Source organism: Crocodylus porosus, unplaced genomic scaffold (assembly GCF_001723895.1).
Source record: "Crocodylus porosus isolate Cpor-Errol unplaced genomic scaffold, CroPor_comp1, whole genome shotgun sequence".
NCBI classification, from domain to species: domain Eukaryota; kingdom Metazoa; phylum Chordata; order Crocodylia; family Crocodylidae; genus Crocodylus; species Crocodylus porosus.
Genome location: NW_017728909.1, coordinates 45,333,640 through 45,357,823, shown reverse-complemented (window position 1 = coordinate 45,357,823; position 24,184 = coordinate 45,333,640). Strand labels below are relative to the sequence as shown.

General features: G+C 41.0%; 1 protein-coding gene across 1 annotated transcript in view; it reads right to left on the bottom strand.

The window, feature by feature from the left end:
• Window positions 1-5,388: 5,388 nt before the first annotated feature.
• CDK7 (cyclin dependent kinase 7) overlaps window positions 5,389-24,184 on the bottom strand; it is a 23,722-nt gene continuing 4,926 nt past the window's right edge. The window contains exons 6-12 of the mRNA XM_019532185.1: window positions 21,297-21,407; window positions 20,194-20,312; window positions 17,316-17,415; window positions 14,151-14,237; window positions 11,346-11,495; window positions 9,596-9,743; window positions 5,389-5,639 (exon numbers count right to left, since the gene is read on the bottom strand). Of these exons, the coding sequence (XP_019387730.1) occupies window positions 5,614-5,639; window positions 9,596-9,743; window positions 11,346-11,495; window positions 14,151-14,237; window positions 17,316-17,415; window positions 20,194-20,312; window positions 21,297-21,407 (741 nt within the window). The 3' untranslated portion in view covers window positions 5,389-5,613. The remainder of the gene's footprint in view (window positions 5,640-9,595; window positions 9,744-11,345; window positions 11,496-14,150; window positions 14,238-17,315; window positions 17,416-20,193; window positions 20,313-21,296; window positions 21,408-24,184) is intronic.

The window sequence follows — 24,184 nt, the reverse complement described above, 5'->3', positions numbered from 1 at the left end:
AACACTTTCTTCTCCAGAACTTGTGAAGATTTCAGATCATCTATCCAAAAATATTATTAATTCTGGGCAAAATCAAGAAGTTGTTGCTATAAATACTTCTCTATCACTGAATGCCTATTTGTACACATAGGCTATGCCATGGGGTGGCAGGGGTGTAGCGCATTTAGGCCAGACCAGGAATCACAGTGGGTCATCAGAACTCAACTGGCACTCAAGTCAAGCTAAAACCCCTTGGAATAAAAAGCCAGCTGGAACCTGAATTTGATTAACAGAAAGTTATTGAACAAAGATCAAAGATATCACAACAGTGATGATAGCCTTTTAAAAGGGCTCTGAGAGTAAGACCTCACAGGAGTGGCTTTTGCAGTAGGAAGTGGCAGCTTAGCTACAGGACAGGTGAAAATCAACCTGGTTGCTTGAAAACAAATCCTCTACTAACTGTCAAAGGAAAAGGTGAGTTTGAGTGACAGGCACTGTATTCAGGACCTTTGTAATTGTCTAATGATTTGTACCCTCTTGTGTTTTAACTTGTAAGTGAAAGCCAATGGTGTGCTCAACAGCTGTGCAGAGCTCATCTACAGAGTTATAATGTAAGCCAAAAGGCTCACACCTCCAGGGAGGTCCTAGGAAAAAGCATGCTAAGCAACTTCAGAACTCCCCAGATCTCAAGGGAAATCCTCTTATGCCCAGAGGGACTGGTGTTGGACCACAGGTTCCAGCTCTCAGAAGGGTCTGTGCCAGTGTTGTGAGGCTCTTGAACAAAGACAGCATCTGGGTGCTATTCAGACTCTATAGGCTTAAAGTACCCAGGAGGACCCTAGCAGGGGGATTCTCTAACAGCATCCTGGCCTGGGAAGGATCCGAGACAGGGAGGTTGAGTATATATTCTGTCACATAGCCCCAGAACAATTCATATGGAATAAAGTTCAAAAAGAAACTAGCCAAGACTTCTGGTATTTAGCTGTCTAGTTACATTTGATGACCTATTAAACTACAGTTCTAAATATTTTCCCTTCACAGTATGGCCAACTACATAAGTTGGAAAAAAAAAAATCTCGAGTCTGGCCCCAGCTCAGAAGGGTTTTAAGATTCAGTTGTGCTTTTTGATCCATTTTCTGATGATCACACCTAGCAAGTCCTGATCTTAATCGAGTTATGTAAACACTTGTTAAGAAACCACCCCTGCCCTGAAGTGCTCAAACCAGTTCTTGCTAAGCATAAAGCACAGCAGCATAAATGTGTACTTTGTTGAGCCACAGTAACAAAAGGAGAAACGTGATTAATCATGTGCTACAAACACCAAAACATACTTGCATCAGGTTTTACCGTACCGTATCAGCCATCTACCCAAGGATTCTTTTATTAAAGCCCAGAAGCTAAACAGAAGTTATACAGATTATATGCCCTACTAAAGCAATGCTATCCAGTATTACTATATTTTATACAGCTGCATCCATACAGTAACATTAGCCATAACCAGTGAACATATACTGACTCTAGGCCAGGTCAAGGAACTGTTGTTGCATGCTGACGTTGCTTTAAGCACAGGTTGTTGGCACAAGCAAAAAACCCCTCAAACTCTCTTCCATTAATTCTGCTTGGCTTGATTACCTCACCTTCTTGTGGTGCCTGCATTTAGAAACAGTCAGATGGCCATTCCTTAATTAAGAGCACTCTGCTTATTATGCCAAGGTGCAGCTACCTCATGAATATATTCCTACTGTCCTTTTTTAATCTTCTACAATATCCTGCTTTTCTCCTACAGCAGTAGCCAACTGGGTCTTCACTGGTATTTCTTTGGTTTCTTTTTATGTTATTCTCCCCATGAATCCTCTGGTTTTACATCACTGTAGCGGTAACATATTCCCTCAAAACTGGCTGCAAGTGAAATTGATTAGGACAGAGAAGTCTATGTCAAACAGGAAGAGGCTCCCCCCAGAAGTGGTACAAGTCATCCACCCTGATGATCTTCAAAAAACATCTTGACGTTCATCTTGCTGCAATGATTTGAACCCAGCAGTCTTTACTGCACATGTGTAGGGGGGCTGGACCTGATGATCTGCAAGGTCCCTTCCAGCCCCTAACAACTATGAAACTATACTGCATTTCCTTTGTATCTGAAGACACACAACATTTAAATTTGTTCATATGTGCATCTAACCTAAATGTGTAATTTAATTATTTTAATTGGTGGTTAAACCCTGCACATGTATGAAATCAGCCATAGGCTGACATTTTCCATCTCTGGCACCCAAATACTTCTAAAACGTAGAATCTTAAAATACAGATTTAGAGGTATACTTCTGAGCCACCAAGTTGGGAACATCAACCAGACAGACACCTAATCATCAAATAATGATGCTAGGTTTCTTAAAAGAAAACTCTGCTAAACCATTTTTGTTACTTTTCCTGGTATGGATATTTACAATATATTTTCATCAGTGCATTACTTGGAACAAATACAGATAAAAGCATTCTCCAGAACTGAACTTTAATTTTTTGTCATTTCCTGCTCGCAATGAAACTGTGAGACAATAATTATGAATTAAGTGGTGAGAGAAGGTAAATGATAAAAGTGTATATAAGCCTAACTGTAACTGATGCCCAGCTGTAAAACTGGAGTCAGTATGGTCATCAATTATTTACTGAGCAGAGCAAGATTTTTTTTCCAAGAAGCTTTCTTCCAGTAAAGGTTTTTATAGTCATCTTATTTTCTATAAAGTATTCATTCAAGCCTTCCATTTTAGTTCACCATTTAAAACACCTGCGCATGCACTTCACTTTAACCTCCGGCATCTGTTCAATAGCTTCACCCTCCCATTATCATAAATTGACACTTCCAGAGAGATCATTTTTCCACTCCGGAAGCTGATCCTATTATCACAATGTGGAGGACAAAATCCCACAGTGGAAGCTTGCCTCCACAAGTTCTCTGGTGTGTGTACACACTTCCCAAGCTCATGCAGGATATACAAATATCAGCCTGCCTCTCTCAAGTTTTTAATAGGAAAACTGGGAATACATTTAGACTTAAGTGGTTTTAGGCTAAACTATGCAAGTGATCACCTGTTATTTTGACTCCATACTTAGGTTTCCTGGAGAAAAGCTTACTTATGCTGGAGCATTCAGATATTTATCCAGTCAAATACTTACAAGCCCTTCCCCTCTGAAAAGCAGCAATTCTAAGTTAGGTGTTCCTGCCAAACACTCAAACACTCACAAAGTCTAATCTAGAGCTGGTCCCACCCTCTCTTTCTGACCACTTAAGATCTGCCTTCAGTAAAGGCTTTTCTACCTTTTTCTTTTTTAAATTGGAGAGAAAAAGTGAGTTATATAAATCTTATAATGTAGAAGCTACACAAGAATACTAGCTGTAGTATTAGCCAGCCAGCTGGTCAAGATAAGTCCTAAGCTCCCTTCTATGGTTCACCTCGATGTAAGCAACACTAGAATTAGTTAACAACTTAGTGGAGACGTACACAAAAGAGATGGTAAGTGATAGGGACCCCATTCTTCTAATCCACAGAACTGGGGAACTCTCCCCATGGCAGAACCAAAAATCATGCTCCTCCATCTCATGGCCAATAGAACAAGTGAAGAAGGAAAGATTCCTGCTAAAGATGTGTATACTACTGAGCGCAGGTGGCATGGAAATGGGACAGAAGATTCCTTTCAGTGTGCTTATTCCAGGAATTCTACTCTTTGGCTTATGTGGACCCAAGATCCCTTTCAGTAGGTCAGCCGCTCCTTTGACCTGATCTTCCTTAGAGAATGAAGGTAACTGTGCCCCCTAAAAAACCTGGGGAATATGATCCTTGTATAGGACAGTGCTACTCACTACATACACCCTGACCCTTCAAATTTACTGGTATCCAAGTGGAACTGTATAGTAATTTTGTGTAGCCAAATGCATTTTGTAAATCTCGATTTATAGAGCTTCCTATTATCCTCTCTCTCCTTTCCAAGAATAAGAGTTTTAAGAACAGTTACCTGTTCCACCAAAGAAGTTTTTTCTCTTGGGAAACTGACTTCCTGGCCATGCAGTAATGTCATGCAATTAGTAGTATGGCTTTTCCTCCCAGGCTCCCTTCTGGAGGCAGAGCAAAAAAACACCGCTCTAGAAATCAAATTTGCACAATACTAAACACTGAGAGTGCTTCACAAACAATATTTACTACACCCAAGAACTAGATATTATCTTCAGTTTGCAGATGAACACTTAATTCTAGGAGCTGTAGGTTTCAATTTGGAAATGGAATATAGAGGCCCGTATGTCCAACAGGGAGACAACGACCCCAAGGAACTTAAATCCACAAAATCCAGAAGTGCAATTAAATTTGTACAACTAAAGCTCCCTTATACAGCCTGAGCTCAGATGAATGAACTGCAGTGTGGTGCATGTCCCTTTCTTCAATCAAAATATTAACACTGTAATAAATTTAGCTCTTGATAATATATGATTTGAAGTTCAGAATTTAGGTTAAAAGCAGTTTACCTGAACAGCTTCCCAATCTCCACCTAATCTTATTAAATACGAATTGTGGTCTACACAAAAATCCATCAGGTCTGAGGCAGAAGGCAAGACAGTAGCACTTGTGTCTTAGGAAATCCAAGTCTGATTTTGAATTACTGGTAGTCAGTACACAGCAATACAAGCAATAACCCCCCGCCCCCCCCAAAAAAAAAACACCCCAAAAAACACCTTTTTTTAAGAGGGATTTAGGACAACTAAATACTGTACCCAATTACATTACCAGTTTCTTTATTCTAGTTAAAAGTATGCGTCACATGAAGCACCATATAGCAGGATGGGATATTATTCCCTATCATACATTCCTTTAGTCCTTTTTGTAATTCCAAAGATCTCTAAAGTAAGGCTGCCTTTTTTCACCACCTTATGGTTTTGCTCTAAATATTTGATGCCTTCTTTCAGATAGGTTTAATCCTTTGGGAGGGGAAATCAGAATAGAGTGTTTCAAACTCCGGCAATGTTCCACACTATTCACAATTCAACTTGGACATGACTTGAAGATGTTTCAAGTACACAATCGGCTGATTGAGCACTAACAAATGAAAATGCATGTGTCTTGGCATATTTAACTGGAACAAAATGAGTGAATGTATTCTGGCTCTCCCTCATGTCCGTAGTTTTTCCTGAGTCTGTGCTATGGACTGGCGGACATTCATCTCCATCCTTATTTCCCAGGTGAGGCATGTGTGCACTTACCATTTTTCCTTTGGAATAAAACATCTGCATTTCAGTCAGCAGAGCTTTAGTGCTAAATTTTAGCAATCAGATCTATAGCCACAAAGAAGATTTCCTGAAGTTACCACTTAACACTTGGCAAAGTAATTATATAGCAATTCAATGGAAAGAATCATGCTCTTTTTGTTAAAAATAAGACACACTTTTTATTCAGAAAGGTCTAGACTTCATAAAACATCACACTTTTAACACTGACATATTAAGTACTGTATTTTACACATATAAATATATTACAAATTCACTTTTCAACAAAAATGTCCATTATCCTCACAGCATTTTCCCACTGTTTTGGTCTCAGGCTACTTCACCGTCAGTTTTCAGCATCATTCATTCACCATCCATGGCAATCAAAAAATCAGCTTTTTTGGTAATCCTGAAAGTGTAAATTAATTATAAATTTATATTGATACATGAAACTAAAAGGGCTCCAATCCTCCACTCAAGGAGTCACAGTCCCAAGTACTACAAGTCTGTCTATTCTTGGACCTGGCTCACGTGACTGCTGGCTACAACAGTACATAAAGAGCAGTCATTTACCAACTCTTCACATATGCTCAGTTGAATTTACCAGCTCTTCAAATATGCTCAATTTAAACATGCAATATAAAAAAAACTAAGTTTCTATTAATCTCTTTGAACTCCTAAACAAATGTTCATATCAGAGCCTTACATGAGAGAATATTTCTTTTCTACCATACATTTCTCCTACTATTTGACATATAAAGCTACAGGGTTAAAGTACAGCTGAATCTAGAAAGATAGGCAGGCTTCCATATAACTAGGAAGTTCCCCAGATGGACAGGGTAGCTGCTTTTATTTCACTCCTACAACTCCTTAAGGTCCAGCTATATGACAAGTGTGACCTGTTAAAACATGGCCATTTTCTGGGGCAGTCATTATAAGCATTATGGACAGAATTCAGTTACTCTGGCCTTGTCCTGTAAATGAATGCAGGCTGTGTTTAAAACATGGTTTACTCCTGTCAACCCTATGAATTTCCCCATGGACATATACTTATGAAATGAACTAGAAGGCTGTATATACATTTCCCCTTATCTTTGCAGTTAAAAGGTATAGTTTATTTATCTGCAATATAAAATTTTAAATTTTTGTTAAAAACCTTATGCTGTCCATTTTGCCAGCTCAGGGCTCCATTTGGAATGTAAACTGCAGATGTGTGTACTAGGAGAGGGAGGGAGGTTTTTGATTAAATGTTTTCTACCAGCAGAGAAGACAGATGCTGACAGTGTCCTAACACCAGTGATGCCACACAAGCGACTGATCAGGAATAAGCATTAGCAAGATCAGCCAAAGAAATGGCATATGATTAGCCCTTCTTGTAGAGATCAACAGCACAGAAGGGTAACCTTTGGAAAAGTCCATTACTAGGTAACTTTGGTTCTTCAAAAGCACTGCCCCTGTCTATCTAAAATTTGTGTGATGCAAAATGGAGCTAGTGAACTTTATTAACTCCTGGTAAGCAGTGCCAACTGGGGTTGCACAAGCACTTCTCTGTCCACAGCATCAAGTTTACATTCTCGTATAGCCCTGAAGCCTTAACCACTACAATCTCTTCTGCTAAGTTTCAGGCTCATGAAAATATTGCTGTTCAGAGTAGTGTGATGCAGGAGGAGCACAACCCAAAGAACTTCAATTACTGTAAAAAACATCTGTCATCTTTGAGAGGGCTTTTGCATTTTCCCACATGACAATTCAGGAAGCATTTCAAGCCTTGACAAAGGTGAACTCAGGATCTACTTAAGCAAGAACTGGAGAACTGCACTCCCAAAACAGCAAGATCCAGTTAATTTGAAAGGGTAGCGAGGAACATGGAGTGACTTTCAGGTGCCAGCTCTGCAGATTTCTACAAAAGCAGTAACATTGCAGGATGCGATACTTACTTCTGTCAGCTTAGACAAGGCACAGCAGAATATAAGAGGCAATCCAATACACTAGGAGGAGAGGCATTCCAAGAAAGTGACATTCCCTTTTATATTGATCCCCAAAGACCTCAAGTCTTCCCGATTTTCTAAATGTCTTAGTCCTACCCAAAGAAACTCATTCTCTCGTGGCATGTAGTGTTCTAGTTACATTTCTCATGGGGAAGATGGAGACTTTGAGAAAACCAATGAACTGAAACATCAAATCAGTTTAAATGAACTCAGATGCCATTTCTGATATACAGTTTAGCTACACAGACGAAAAACTTGGGAGCCTTTGCGTTTGATAATTGACAAAACTGGAAGGCATCTTGGGTGAACACCCTTTGAATGGTCTTTCTTCTGCATTTGTGGATAGTTGGAGTAAACCCTATGGCACTGTCACCTTCCTATATTGGAGATGGTGGCAAAAAGACACGTTTGCATCAGTCTTTTTTTTCAGGACCATCTTCTAAGGGAATGTCTGCATTGGCTTATTCTAGCAGAACAACTTTCTTTGCTATTGAAAAAAACCCCAACTTTGGCATAGGTGCCAATAGCTGCCTGGTTGGTGCCAGCTCTTTGGAACCTGGGAAAACTCTTACTGCCAGTGAAAAAGTACCATGCTGGCAGGTTTCAAAGCCTTGCCTCACCACTGAAAACTGCAGTGTCAGAAGGCTTGCTTTTCAGAGCAGCTAGATTAATCAGAGGGCCTAAGTGCAGTACCTAGCACACAGACTTGATTTATCTGTTCATAGAGCTAATCCATTTAGCCCCTTATATGAGATTAGCCATCTGACTTTATATCTAGGTGCCTAGCTTTTACTGCCCCTTCTGTAAGGAAAAGCCTATGCTGTGGTGGTGCAGGATTGAAGTGTGAATGGCCTATGCACAGGGCAACAAACCCAAGGAATGGGCTTCCCTCATGTAGGGCCAAGAACAGGGATGTGCTTACATTTACCTTAATGCGAAGTTTTAGAAGCCTGACTAAATAAAGGCTTTGGACATTATAAGCCTGTTCCAAACAGGCACCCACTAAAACCTTAAAAATGTGGATAAGCCCTGTCCCTCTAAAAGCATTTTGGACATGGGGGCAAGACTCAGCAAGACTACGCTTGACCCAGGAAAGGAAGGAAATAATGTGGATGAGCCCATCATCTCTACTTTAAACATTCAGGTACCATAAAGCTGCACTCATACAGCTCTGATAGTCACTGGTGTCCAGAGGGTTCAGAAAGTATAGGAGCAATGAGAAGACATTTCATGAAGGGGGAAAAAAACCCTACAATGTAGAGGCCAAAGAACCACTTAAGAGAAAGCTGAGGAAAGTAACTCATCTAAAAGACAAAAAATCAAAGGTGTGTAGATCAGCATGCCAGTGGCTCACAGATTCCTAAAATTGACTTCACTTGCCATTTCAAGTACAAGTCTCATTAATTAATAGCATTTGTATACAAAGAGGAATGCTCAATTAAAACTCAAAACCCCTAGAGCCAGGTATTTATTTCATAAGGGAACAATAGCAGCAAGCCTTTATTTTCCTCCAAGGTGTACTCATCTCATTCCCCTCTTAAGGCACGTTCAAAAGATTGTCACAGCAAAGTTCATAATGCCCAATAACTATCTAATACCTATCGTATAGCTATGCCTAATGGTAAATCAATTCTAGGATGGAATGGATTAAGTATTATAGTATAGATTTGGATATTGATAAAAATCAGTGAGGAGTCTGGGAACCTGTAAAACATGATTGTCCTTTTAACGAATCACCTCTTGTAAAGAGCAATACTACAAACAAATCATCAAAGGGTTTCAGTTGGTACTATGGGTTCAGAGATTTGACCAAATATGGCAGTAATATTTTGGAGATGGATGCCTGTCAGGAAGCCCCAGGCAGAGACACTCAAGAGGACTCTGACTCCCCTGAAGGCAGGCCGGCAGGTGAGGGAGAAGAGGGAACCAGCACTTTGTGGAACATCTGAGGGTTGGGGGGGTGACAGTTAGGATGGGGCTCCCTGTAAGGAGTGGGTTGGAGGTCCCTGGCAGGGAGAGCTAGCTGTGACCAAGGGGAGGCTGACCCTGAGTGATTTACACAAAGATATGAGGTGGTAGTCACTTTTTTTTTTCCCCATGTAATAAATCTTCCCCCCACCATTATTCGACTGAAGGGCCTGTGATAAATTGTGACTTCTGGGGAAATTACTAGCATGGACATGAGCATTATTCATTCGGTGGAGTGAGGCATCAATAAATTTACACAACACAGGCTGCATCTCTGGTAGCACCTGACACCCCAGGTTTTTGACACAATGACTATATACAAATCTTATTTCTTCAAAATACCACTAGAATAGTCATCTTACATCTTTGGTTTAGAAAACTGAATCTGTGATATTTAAGAAAGTATTACCTTGATCTATTCCATCTGTTCGCTTCCTTTTTAAATTTACAAGTGGATTCTGTTGCTCCTTTAAGGCTTCTGCAGGACAGTTAGGTCTTGGCAACTGACTTCCTGGAGTTGGTCCTGGTCGGTTACTAAAATACTTCTGTTTCAATGCCTAATAGGTCATCATATAATATAGATGGGGAGATAATTAGTGCATATAGAAATAATCTGAAGCTACAGATTTTCCTTTTTGTCCCAAAACATTTTTCATTGTGCTTTCAATTTTTTTAAGTACTGTTATACGCAAGAGTGGCTTGAGAATTCAAGATTGAATTCTCTGCAACTTCCATCAGTTTACAAACCAAAGAGATAATTGTGCGCCAATATCTGTATTAATGATGCCTGAAGTATTCAACAAAAATCCAGCTCCCTTGTAATAGATGCTGCACACAGTAAAAGATCCCAGTTTTTAATAGACAAGATGGATAAGAGGCAGAAGGAAAAGCTAGGGAATGGAGAGGTCAAGTGATCTGTCCAAGATTACACTTGAAATCTTTGGATTAACAAAATTAGGTTCTGTTCTATTTTCCTCTTCCACTAGGAAATGAAGCTATACTGTATTAGCTATTCAGCAACGACTGCCAATTCATGTGCACGTGACCAGCAGCCCACGGTGTGAAGCAGTTTATCCCACCCCACTTTCATAGGGTAAGAGCACACATACACGCTTTTCTTTGATAACGGCCTACTGCTGCAAGTTCACATACTAGCTTGCCTCATAGGAACTTGCTTGAATGACCATAGCCAAGGAAAGGCTTGTTAGGGAGTAAATAGAAGACCTGTACATGTATACACAGTCAGTTTTACTTCCTGTTTTAAAAGCAGATTAGAGTTCAATAGGTTCCATAAACTTTAGCGAAGAAAAAAACAAGAAAGAACTTGAGCTGCCAGAAAGATCACTGTTTTTGGTTACACCAACTACAATATTCAGAGTCTGCTATAAATCAAAGTCCCATTTGGAAGAGGCCAGTCATGTTTTAAGTGCAGGTTCTTTCAATTTGAAAATGTGCTGTGAATTAAATTATTCTCTTTCTATTGAACAATGCTAAAAAAAAAAAAAAAGAAAAAAAAAAAAAGAGAGAGCGTTTAGGAAAAAGCTATTTCTGCCTGAACTAGACTAGACACCAAACGCATAATACAACTAAGTAGCTTGAAGTCTATATCAAGAAATATATATTAACAAATGGTTACAAGAAGCAGGTAACACTATCAAAATTGTTTTTATCAGTCTAGCTAAGGATCCCAGAACAAAACCCCCAAAAGGAATTAAAAGTTCCAGTAAAAACTACCAAATAAACATTCATGTGATTTGAAAAAAAATCAGAAACCTCTCTAGTAAAATAAGAAATGGAAGGTCCTACATTAAGACATGAAACGTTCAAAGTTTGCTAGATAACTGGATGTGAATGAAGAATGCGCTGAAAAGTCTCACAATTTAAAAAACCAAAACCCATACACCTTTCTTCCCATATCTCTAATCCAGATTGGTGAGAAAAATTTTCAAAATTCAAACCTTGTAGTGCTATTTGTGCCTTTAAAAGTTTCTTCTGCAGTATTTGAAAATGTAGTTCTTACAGAATAGTGGAAATAGCAGCTGGTGCTTGCACGCATCTCAAACTCAGATTATCACTCAACATACACAAAACATTTAAAATGATGTTAACAGTAACTATCTATAGGTCTTATAGTATACAAAAAGGCTAGTTTACAATACCTGAGTAGCTGTGACCCTAATACAAGGATTAAATGTGAATAAACCTTGTAGAAGATCTAGCAAGTCATCACCAGCTGCACTGAAGATATGCTGAAGCGGTGTTCCAGGGAAACTCTTAAATGTTACATAATCTGGAAGGCTTGTCATACCCTACAAAAACAAACTGATTTTCAGTCAAGTGCTTGGACCCCCTATTGAAGAGACTCTCCGAGTCGACACAACTAACAAAAAATACATCTTAAAAAGCATCATGTTAGTTTGAAATCTGTCTGTATAATAACTACTGAAATGAGTGTCAAGAACCAATTTGTTTTACAGTTATCCATTCCTTTGCTAAAGGATTTATCCTCCTATTGCTCAATTAAAGAAACAAAAACAAGAGAAAACTAAATGATTATAGATGGGAAAGCAATGATGCTAATCAGCAAGGCAGTGGCACTACAGTACAGTGACACTAACCATCAGTGACATAAGTGTGAAGCCCTACCAGTTTAAGTCACTCTACTTCGGGTATACGGATCCCAGGAGTAACAGATAAACAGATGATAGAGCACTGCTAGGTGGTTCATCTGCAAGGTGCCAGATTGCTGACCAACAGAGCTAGCCACCCCTGTACACAGGTGTATGGGTCACATGTCTGTAGCTTTTATCGATTACCTCAGGGGACAGCCATCTGCTCCATGGAAATAGGTTATGAGAGTACTCCATGCCACCTAGTGGTAAGGTGCCGTTGTAGCTATTACTTTCTGTTTCCAGTAGGCACTGTAACAGCACCTTTTCTGAAGGATGTAAATTAGACAGCTTCTTCCTGTTGGCACTGGAGTTATAACCCAGATACCTTGTTCTGGGTGGACCCAAACCCTAAGACTGATCATGACCTTTCCATGTGATAAGAGGTGAGCTTTATTGATACACAGTGATGGCAGATAAGAATAATGCAAACAATTCTATGTCTACCAGTCCTTGAGCAGCACAGACTCAAGGTACATCTGGCTAGTATGTGAGCTTCACACTGAGGTTCTCTCTTGAATGTCAAATGTCAGCAGCCTGGAGGTTGGAGGCCAAGACCCCACCACCTCCCAGTGGGGTAGATGAGATGGGCCAGTGGTATGCCCTCTGTCTATGGTGCCTTGGGTTCCCCTCTCAGGGACCTCTGTTGCTCTGAAATATCTTATTTTGTATTCTTTTCCCCTCCTGACGACTCTTAATCTGTGAGCATCACTGATTGATCTTTCTGTGGTCGTTATACTGTCCATGTTCTGTCCTATCAGCATATTCCTTTATTTCACAAGCCATCTCATACACACATCCTAATTTGGGCTTTCCCCAGTGTCTTCCAAATTTGGTCTGTTCTAAAGGCTCTCAGTTGGGCACTGTGACTTGGTGCCACCTTATCTCATGTTATGGAACAGTGTGGTACATCTCTACAATTTCCCAGCCTGTGCATCTAATCCCATCTGCCCTGAAGGCTGTGAAACTGTACGACAACCAGGCTTTTAGAAATCACAAAACACTTGCTGCTACACTGGACCATTATTCTAATGCATATCTACTTTACCTATATGCCAATTCCCAAAAGCAAGCCTCTAAATACCATTTTCTAGCCATCACTTCCAAAGGACTGGGGTACTGGGCTGCCACCCACAGAGGGGTTAGGGTGCAAGCCGTGGCCCATAGTAGTAAAAGACTGCCAACTGCAGGGCAGATTACAATGGGCCATAACCAACTTGATAACCATTCATCTGTCTACAGATTACACTCCCTTTCGAATAATCTTGCCCTTCCACTTACCTGGTGGTCCTTTCTATTGCATGTCTCTCTTCTTGTTAGCTCACTGATGAGGTCTCTTGCATCATATTTTTATTTACACATGGAGTTTTGCATCCAGGCTTTTGTACTACCTGCTATACAGCCTGGGTTGCACCTGCTTTTTTTCCACCCCCCAGAGATCTGAGGATGGGTATTTGTACTTAAAAGCTTGGCTAAGTCTATCCCAATTCTGCAGATGGTTCAGTAAAAGATATCACCAGCCTTGCCCTGTATCCATGCTCCCTTACTCCCACTGTCAAGCCCTACTGCAAGGAGGCAAGCAGTGTAATAAGTTAGTGTTTTGTTTTGTTTTTTTAAATGGGATGCTGTTCAATTCACAAATGTTATGGAGATGTACCCCGAGTCTAATGAAGGGTACCTTGATTCCAAAAAGCTTGAGAACCACTGGTCTACAAGAACAAATTTTAGAAGATTTAAAAATCTGTACATTCATCTTAATACATTACTTCTATAGTGACCAGACACCTTAAAAAACAGAGTTTTTCCTCAACCAGGCTCTAATTTTTCACTATGCATCAAGAACACAAGATTACTATAAGAATCTTCAGACATTTCCTGTTGAACCATGGTGAAAGGGGATTGGAGTGTAGAATTATTCTGATTTTTAATGCATTTGTAAATCCCCAAGATGTTTTCTTAGTTATAGCACAGAAGTTGACCAAGCATCTAAAACCCCCCACTAAATTGTTGTTACTTCATGTTAGCACATAGCTATCTCTGCATGATGAAAGCATTATCACTGAAGAGGTTTTACTCGTGTTTCACTCTTACCTGCTACTGTTTTAGCATCTGGTAACATCAGATTCATAAAACGCACACACTTTGGAAACCCCCTCTCTTTTGAACTTTGGTTTCTAAATTCAACCAATGTTGGGATTTTTTAGAAACAGTTCCAAATATCCTGACATCTTTAAATTTAGTCCCAATAGGTAATGATGTATCAAACCATGTTGAAATGTTAAGTGAGGGACATACAGGCCACTGCTCTTCTGATGGAGTGCCCAAAGTTTCAAATATTCTCGTCAGCTGATCAAGATCAGAGTCTCCTGGCAAAAATGGGACCTATAATGAAAACAAAATGCAAAAATGTAACAGCAGTTCCAATCCAAAGATTTAATGATCTTTTGAACTTAGGAACTGACTCCAATATTCCCTTTAGAAAAGTACTGCTTCAGGATATTACATTTTAGATACCAATTGCTCAGGAGATGTGCACTAGCAGAATGCTTGGGGCTTTTTCAGTATGTCAAAATAGACTATGAAGGCACTCCAATTCAGAGCAAGTCAACATTAACCTTAGAACTAGGGTTTTCATTATGAAGCCAAGTAATCATGGCTTCGTATTCTAGCTTCCATTCTGTTTCTTGTAAACAAAACAAAATGAAAGAAGTGTACCTTTATGCTAAGGATCTTGTATACCTTGCTTAGGAGGGTCATGTGTTGTAGCCATGATGTTCCAGGAAATGTGATAAGTGAGGCCCAACAGAGGGCAATGTTCTAACATTCTCCCCAACTATATAGTTGGCCCAATACAAGATATCATCAAAAAAACTTGCTTCTCACTTAGTAATTGAAGTCGGAGGAATTTTTAAAATGGGCAGTCCCTCTGGGATATACTACTTTCTGTGGGGTGGTGTTTTAAGAAGGCCAGATGAGCAGTGTGAAGTCCACCTAATGAAGAAGGTAAAGAGCTTCTCTACTCATAGCTTTGCTGACCAAGGGAGGCAGACCTAGGTTAAATGGAGGATAGAGACAAATGCCCACAAATTAGTTAAAAGCAAGATGACCTAGGTGAAGAATTAAGTAGTCACGGGTACAAATTTAAGAAGTGTTAACAAGATAAAACAGAAGTCAGCTAGTCGCCTAAGAAACCAAGTAGCGTATGGAATATATCGGAAGAACTAGAGTACATACACTAATTTAGGATCTAATTGGGATAAGACTTGATTGATGTGACTCAAATATTGACATGGAAAGGAATGAGCTTGTTCAAGAAGGATAGGCAGGGAGAAAGACAGCATCATTGTCTTATGTATTAAGATAACTTTGCTTTGAACCCAAGAACAAGTTAATTAGACCTTGTAAAAGTCTCTCTGTTAAGGTAAAAAGTGAAAGAGGGCAGGGGGGGAAGGAAGCAAGGTATCATGGTGAACATTTGCTTTAGACCACCAAACCAAGAAGAGGTGAACAGTCTTCTAACCAAAAGTATCCAAATCACAAGATCTAGTGCTTTAACTTGATATTTTCTGGGAGGGTACAACAATGTAGACACTGTACACCAAGTTCTTAGATTGTGCCAAAAATTCCCCCAAACAGATGGTGGAGAAACCAGATAAGGGAAGCTCTTCCTGACCTATTTCAGATAGGGAAGAATTGATTGAAAATTTTCCAAAAATAAAATAAAAATACAAATGAAAAGAGGGGAGGCAACTTAGCTGATACTGACCATGAAATGAGGAAATAAGGAAAGGAAGGGAGAAAAACAAAAGAACAGAAAACACCTTGGACTTCAGAAAAGCAGACTTAAAGACAAGAAAAAAAAAAGAAACACTCCTCTCCAACAGGGACAGTCCTGACTTGAGCAGGAGGTTGGGTTAAGTAACCTCTTGAGCCGACTCTCCAGCCCTTTTTTTCCCACAATTCCAACTCTCAAAATTAATGGAGAGAGGGGAAAACTGGTAGCAGAAGTCAACTATGTTTTGAATTCAGTACTTAAAAATACACTGCGATTAATTTTTTTTGGATGATATTGTTTCCACTTCAGAAAAAGGGGTGTAACTGCATCATTGGTGTAGAAACTGCCTATCCACCATCTTGAGGTCTAACCATGTTAAGAAATGAAAGAAGAAATATTTGCTTAAATTTGCCATTCCCCTTTGAGGCCAGGAGTGGAAAGGACTATAACTGTGTTAATACTGCATATAGTTCTTCAGATTTAAGTTGCAGATTGACTAGCAGAGGGGAGAGGAGTCAGTTCAGAACACATATCACCAACAGTTAGTGTCATGAAAGCCATCACAAATACATGCATAAACCTTGTAAAGCTTCCCTAAAAGTGAAAGATAGCATGTAACTGATTAAACAGAATGACAAAAATAAATTTTAGATAAAAGACAGCAATAGAACACACAGGAGCAATAAGTGCTCTGTGGTACATAATCCCATGTTATACAAAAATGCAGTAGGATTGGATAATTTAGTAGGACTCCCTCAGATGAAAATTCTACCCCTTCCCTTCATATTACTTTCCTGATACTTATCTCATTTCAAGAGAGTTTGGCTTTTTGCACACAGATTGAGAATTGTATTTCTCTATACCTTTCTTCCAAAGAACAGCATTTTAAAGAAGCCTGCTTAGCTGAATCTGTGTCTAGCAGACAGGAGCAATGTGATCCACCAAAGGTTCATACATTGCATTTGAGAACAGGCACAATGGAAAGTATTAACATTAAACCTTATTCTACAGCAAATGGAAAAGTTAGTATTTTAGTCTAAAATTCCTAGACGTTATTTTCTAGTAGAAAGGGAACTGTGTGATAACTTTGTGGCTGGTTCCCACTGCACCTAAAATTGAACATTTTATTAGTGCCAATCAGCTGATGGGCATTCCCAGTCTTGGGAACATGCTGGAGCCTTGTAGGGCTCCAGAAATCTCCTGTGGATAGGAGCTGCTGGTCAGCTGATTGGTGCTTCCAGCTGCAGGCTCCAGTGGATTCCTGCAGCTAGAAGCACCCATCAGCTGACTGGTGCTCTAAACATGGGCACATAAAGCAGCCAGCTTGCTACTCACCAGTGCAGGGGGAGCCCAAGATCATGATCCCAGGCTCTCCCAATACCAGCAATAGGGCACAATGGGGATCTGATCCCCAATTTCACCTCTTGCCATGCACATGTGGCATGGCAGGAGACATGTTTGTTGGGATTGCAGATCAGATCCCGTTGTACCTTTAACTGAACATCTGGTCAGCAGCCTAAGTGACCTCCGGCGGTCCCTCCATCTGTACTTGCTAGTACTCTATCATGGGTTATAAGTGTCAAGTGTTTAAAATTCAAAACAGGATGAAAGCAAATATAAAACTATGCATGAAACCTGCAGTGTAGTAGAGGCTCATATGCAAAATGTTCGTCTTCAAGGCTTACCCTTAGGAGCAATTCTGCCAAAATACAGCCAACAGCCCACATATCAACACCTACGCCATACATTCGAGCACCAAACAGCAGCTCCGGTGCTCGATACCATCTGAAAAGCATATCAAAAAGCTGTTAAGAGAATTCATTTATTTGCACTGCAGTTGTATACAACACTTTAAACTAGCAGAAGTGTTACAAAATTAAAAAAAAAAAAAAAAAAAAAAAGGATATTGCTTCTTCTCCTGGGCATTTATCCATTTAATGCCTGCAAAAACAAAAACTTTGTTTTTTAAAACTGCTGAACATCCTATATAATATTCCCCTACTTCAAAAAGACATCTAACTCCAAATGAAAGTGCAGTTTTAATTTGCACTTAAGCATACAAACTTTACTGTAAATCTGAGGAGGCAGAAAATGTAACTATCAAAATGAAATACTTGTTAACCAAAACTCAAGAAACACAACTCAGTCCATTATCCAGAAGCCTAAATGTGACAATAAAAGATCAAAAGTGCTGAACTGATATTATTCTTGTGTAGAACAAATCCTAGCAACAATGACTGATGCCAAGCAACAGGTATCACTGCCTAAAACCACTTTACTTTATACACAAAGATATGACATCTTAATAAAACTCCACTTGGAGTGATGAATGCCCTTGAGGACACTAATTTATTTTCTTCCAGTATGCAAAAAATGTGCGTTGTAAACCTCAGCTTGTTTCATCTGTTAGCCAACAACATTTTTAACACGTCCTAGCTATTCATATTACAATCATACAAAAAGTCAGAGAAAGTTTCATAGATTTCATAGACATCAAAGTTAGGGTTGGAAGGGATCTCAGGAAGTCATCTAGTCCATCCCCCTGCTCAAAGCAGGACCGGCCCCAACCAAATCATCCCAAAGCTTTGTCTAGCCAGATTTTGAAAACCCTCAAGGATGGAGCTTCCACCACCTTCCTGGATAACCTGTTCCAGTATTTTACTACCCTCCTAGTGAAAAAATTCTTCCCAATATCCAACTTAAACTTCCCTTGCTGCAACTTGAGACCATTGCTCCTTGTTCTGTCATCTGCCACCACTTAGAATAGACTAGCTCCCACCCTCTTTCTAACCCCAATTCAGGTAGTTGAAGACTGCTGGACTCTCTCCAATTTTTCCACATCCTTTTTGTAGCAGGGGGGAAATCTTCTGGTACAAAAATAGATTGCTCAGATTCAATTTCTACTTTGAGAAACATGTGACTTAAATATAAGTTACCAAACTTAAGTGTCATTCAAGACTTTTAAGATTAAAAATGCTAGTCATGGCAAATAACATCTGTAATATACATGATCTGAGCCAAAAGGCTGAGACATCTGTAATAAATTAACACCACGCTGTTTCAGAAATTAAGGGTTTTGCATACTGCAAGATGAGACCTACTAAGCATGTGTACATAATATCTGTATACCAGACGCATGGAAGATATTGAATTTCAACTGGTTTTTAAAATGAAATCTTCCTAATTTTACAAGGAAAAAAAACCCTGAGAACCTGTTCCTGCCTTTCTCCAAGTAATTTGCATTATCACAGAGCCCAGAGACATCTCACCACCAATTCCTGCCCAGAAGAGCATCCCATCCTTTTACTCTATGAAATACGAAACATCATAACTAGGGCTGTGCGAATCTTTGGGTGCTGATTCGATTCAGAGGAGATTTGGCCCCATTCAACAGCTGAATCTCTGAATCAAAAGTTTCGGAGACCTTCAGAGATTTAGGCAGTCCCCGCTTGCCGCTGCAGGGAGCTGGACCCAGACTCGACATTGGTAAGCAGGGAGTGGGAGGGAGGCAGGGGGCTGGAGGAAGGGACCATGGGGGGGGGGGACCCTTGCCAGGCCTCAACCACTGCCTGCTCCCCAAGTCCCCCTGAGCACCCCCCAACCCCTGCTTGCTCTCCCAGCCCCATCAGTGGCTGCCCTGCCTGATCCAAGCTCCCAGTTCTTTAAAAAGAGCCCCATACTCACCGGCTGGTGCAGCAGCCATTGGGGCAGAGCCCCCCATGCAGCGTGGGGCAGCAGGGATTGTCACCCCCCCAACCTGGCAGCAGCAGATGAGTGTGTGGCTTTAAAAAAAGAGCCAGGAGGCTGGGGCCAAGTGGGGCAGCCATTAACTGGGCTGGGGAAGTGGTCAGGGAATGGGGCCTGTCCAATTCGGAAGCAGCTAAATCTCAGAATCAGATTTGGCTGAATTGATTCAAGGCAGTGATTCAAAATCACCAAATCAAATCACTGTCCCGCAAAATCAGCCGAATCCAAAAACAAATACTAGCTGCTTTGCGCAGGCCTAATCATAACCAGAGGGAAATATGACTGCATCCTGTTTGCCACAAAACAACTTCAAGGTAAACAGACTATTCCATCCTTTTTCTAAGTCTAACCTGCATAAAATGAACCGTTCTAAACAGAAAATTACGCCACACCTTCAACTCTCCTATGACATATGAACTTTCATTTCTACCTAGAAGACCTTTTACAATCTTTCCTCCTATGCCTGAAGAAGGAAGCATGTGCCTGAGAGCCTGCAAGTAAAGATTTTTTTTTTTTGCAAAAATCTAGTTGGTCTAATAAAAGATATCATCACCTCTACTATGAGTTCTGATTACATAATTCCTCACATTTTAAGATAAAGAAATACGTCCATAAAATATCCTGGAAAAAACATGTATTCTAAGCAGTTCTCTTAAAAGGAATAAAAATAGAACAAAAAATTTACAGATCATTGAGGCCCAGCTTTAACAGCAATTATTACCACATGTATATAAAGTTAGCATCCAACTTTTGCACACAGCTGATTTTGCAACATATTTCTAAGAACTAAGCAGGCAGAAAGCTTTATTTTTTTACCTTGTTACAACCTGATGTGTATAGACTCTATTGGGGCTTCCAAAAGATTTTGCCAAGCCAAAATCAGCCAGTTTGAGAACCCCGTTTTCATCTAGTAACAAGTTGTTTGGTTTGAGATCCTAACAAGAAAGAAAAGACACTTAATCCTCAAACTTTATCAACGAAAACAAGACAAATGAGCTCCTCTGGTACTTATTCTAACATAAGTATTTCCATCCTTCTTAGAAAGCCCACATGGAAATAACATTATACCACACATCTGGAGAAAGCCTACAGGTAAAGTTTTGCTATACAAGCTGTGATGTTCCAAAAACTTTTTGTTTTGTTAAAAAGCTGACTTGAGGCTGACCATGTATTTGCTGCCATGGTGCTGCACTGACATCCTGCACCATAGCACATTACTTGCATAAAAATTGGTATTTAATACACTGATTAGGAACTGATGCACTGTTTAGGTTTTTATATGAAAAATGTGCACATTTAAGGACATTAGCCCCCACCATCCAGGAAACAACCTAATGAATGAGGCTAATTTCACTACTATAAATTGGTATTTTTAAATTCAGAACAGTCAAAATAAAGTTACGGTCAACCTATTTAAAAAAATATTACAAGCTATATTACCTATAGCTTAGGAATCACCAAGCTATATATTTCATCCAGGTCATGAAGCAGTGGCAATTGGTAGGGGAAGTGCTGATGGCAGGCAGGTCACAAGTGCAGCAGTAGCAATTCTGGAGGGGTGGGGGGGTGAAGTAGCAATGCATCGCAAAACTGTCTCTAATCCCAGCTGCAATAATTTGCCCTGCTGTTGCTAAAAAAGTTTGCTGGCCCTTGAACTATTCAATAATTCTAATGTATATCATAATAATGTACTGTAGAAATGGAAGTTTCCCCATAAGTAAATTTAACATCCTCTGTCCTACCTGTACGGTGGTTTATTAGCATAGAGTTGTTGACATTTCTCCATACAAACAACTATTAAAAGGTTTTTATACAACACGTGGGTTTCAGGTACAATGAAGTTTTGGACCTCAAAGAGCAAAATCTTAGCATTTTCTAACAGGGCATAGTTTCTTTTACATACTTCAGAGTATACTTACCCTGTGTAGAATCCAGTGTTGATGCAAGTATTCTAAGCCCTGAAGTGTCATCAGCATGTATGCTTTGATGTGAGATGGAGTCAGCACAATACTAGTATCCTTAATTATAACCTGTGAAATATGTCAGATTGTTACCAACAGTTTCCTGTGCAACACTACCTTATTATAGTTTTCTCAGATCAAAAGTAATTTTGTACTTAGTGCTGAATGTTACATAATTAGGGACCTACCCCAATCATGGTGGAAGTTAAAGGTGCCGCTGAGCAACAAATATTGCTCTTTTTATTTTGTCCTCATGTCCCCCACAAGTGGCTGAGAAGCAAAAACCACAACATAAATTGCCTCTCGGCCACTTGGTGGGAGGGGGCAGGAAGAGGGGAGCGCATGATGAAAAGTGAGATTAAAAGGTGCTGCAGCACTGCAAACTTCATATCACTGTCTTTTTCAAGTGGTAGAAATTCTTACTAATTTCTTCAAAAAGTTACTTAGCCACATTGGAGGATAGAAAATGAAGTGGAGAGAGCACAGATATCCAAGACACCCTATGTTAAACTGCTCCACTTCTCTCTCATCTCCTCTACCTGCCTAACCATAAAGATTGGCATGTCATCTCAATACTTCCAGCTAGTAATCTCAAAAACCAAAGTGCTTTTCTTTGGGCAAGAGAAATATGCTAGATCCCAACCAACTCTAAGATCTCTACAAAATGATTTCTCTTCCAGGTTGGCTGATCTCGTATGGCAAGCTATAAACTAACCTCGCCAGGGGAGGGGGCTGCAGGAAGACGAGGAGACGCCATCCGAGCAGGACAGGTGCCAAAGGCAAGGAGTGCTAAGGTAAGAAACGGGGGTCCAGACAGTTTCCCTAAACGGGGGGTGACACACACACTCTTGCAAGGCCTTAAATGTCTATATACCAATGCTCGCAGTATGGGGAATAAACAGGAGGAACTTGCTCTCAGGATAGCTAGTTCAAACCCAGATGTCATAGGGCTAACAGAAATGTGGTGGGATTCGTCACATGACTGGGCAGTCAGCATTAGGGGCTAGAGGCTCTACAGGCGGGATAGAGAAGGAAGGAAAGGTCGGGGTGTGGTGCTCTATGTCAAGGAGCACTATACATCCTCTGCCAGCAGAATGGGATCAGAGGAAGGGCAGGCTGAAGTGCTCTGGTTAAGATTCAAAGGGACAGTGGGGAGAGCGATTTGATGGTGGGGGTCTACTACAGACCCCCCAACCAAGGGGAGGAGCTGGATTGGGAATTTTTGAGCCAGCTTGCAGAGGCACTTAAGGCAAGGGATGTAGCTGTCACGGGTGATTTTAATTACCCGGACATCTGCTGGGAGGAAGTCAGCCAGGTCGGACTATTCCAGGAGGTTCTTGGCCAACATACAGAACCTCCACTTAATCCAGGAGGTGCACAGTCCCACCAGAGGAAACCCTCTGTTGGATCTGGTCCTGGCCACAGGCGATGACCTGGTAAGGGGCCTCCAGGTTCTTGACCATCTGGGCGATAGCAATCATCGCTTGCTGGAATTCACCATCCAGCACAGGTTGTCAAGGGCCTGCAGCAAGATGGTAGCCCTAGACTTTAGGAGGGCCAGCTTCAACAAGTTGAGGAGACTAGTGGGTGAGGTGCTGGGGTCCTTGAGGGCAGGGGAACTCAGTGTCCAGGACAAGTGGTCATTTTTTAAGGAAACGATACTCAGGGCCCAAGGGAAGTCCTTAACAACAAGAAGCAAGGGGGGCAAGAGTGCCCAAAAGCCCCCCTGGCTCACCAAGGGCGTCCGGGAATGCCTGCTTACCAAAAAGGCGGTGCACACCCAGTGGAAGGGGGGTGCTATATCCAAAGAGGAGTATACATCCTCTGCTCGGGCCTGCAGGGGGGCTGTCAGGAAAGCTAAGGCAGACAGAGCTAGGACTAGCATCCAAGATCAAGGATAATAAAAAGTCCTTTTTCAAATACACAGGGAGGATGAAGGCGGCACCGGGTAATGTGGGGCCCCTGCAAAGTACGCTGGGCAATCTGGTGGTTGCGCCAGGAGAAAGCAGAACTCTTTAACCAATTCTTCACATCCGTTTTCTTGTGCAGGGACCAGAACTTCCCCGCTGTGATGCCAGATGGATTCGAGGGGAATGCCTTCAAACCTCAGGTTGGGGAGGACCAGGTTAGAGAGCTTCTGGAGGGGCTGGACGTCTTCAAGTCAGCGGGTCCAGATGCTCTCCACCCCAGGGTGTTGAGGGAGCTAGCTGGGGTCATTGGAGGGCCCTTGGCACGGCTTTACAAGCACTCGTGGTGCTCGGGCCAGATGCCAGATGACTGGAAGATAGCTAACGCGGTCCCCATCTTCAAAAAAGGGACTAGAGAGGACCCAGGCAACTATAGGCCCATCAGTCTTACCTCTATCCTTGGGAAACTCTTTGAGAAGATCCTTAAGGAGCACATCTGTAATGGGCCGGCTTCAGGGATGATGCTCAAGGGCAACCAGCACGGTTTCATTAGGGGCAGATCATGTCAGACCAACCTGATTGCCTTTTACGATCAGGTCACAAAGGCAATGGATGCAGGTGTCGCCGTGGACGTAGTCTTTCTAGACTTTAGCAAGGCCTTTGACACTATCTCACACCCCATCCTCATTAAAAAACTAGGCGACTGTGGCATTGATGCTACAGTTAGATGGATTGCGGATTGGCTCAAGGGTCGTACTCAGAGGGTGGTGGTGGTGGACGGGTCATATTCAACCTGGGGGGAAGTGGGCAGCGGAGTCCCCCAGGGCTCGGTCCTTGGGCCCACACTGTTAAATTTCTTCATCAGCGATTTGGACAACGGGGTGAAATGCAACCTGTTTAAATTCGCTGATGATACCAAAATTTGGGGTGAGGTGAGCA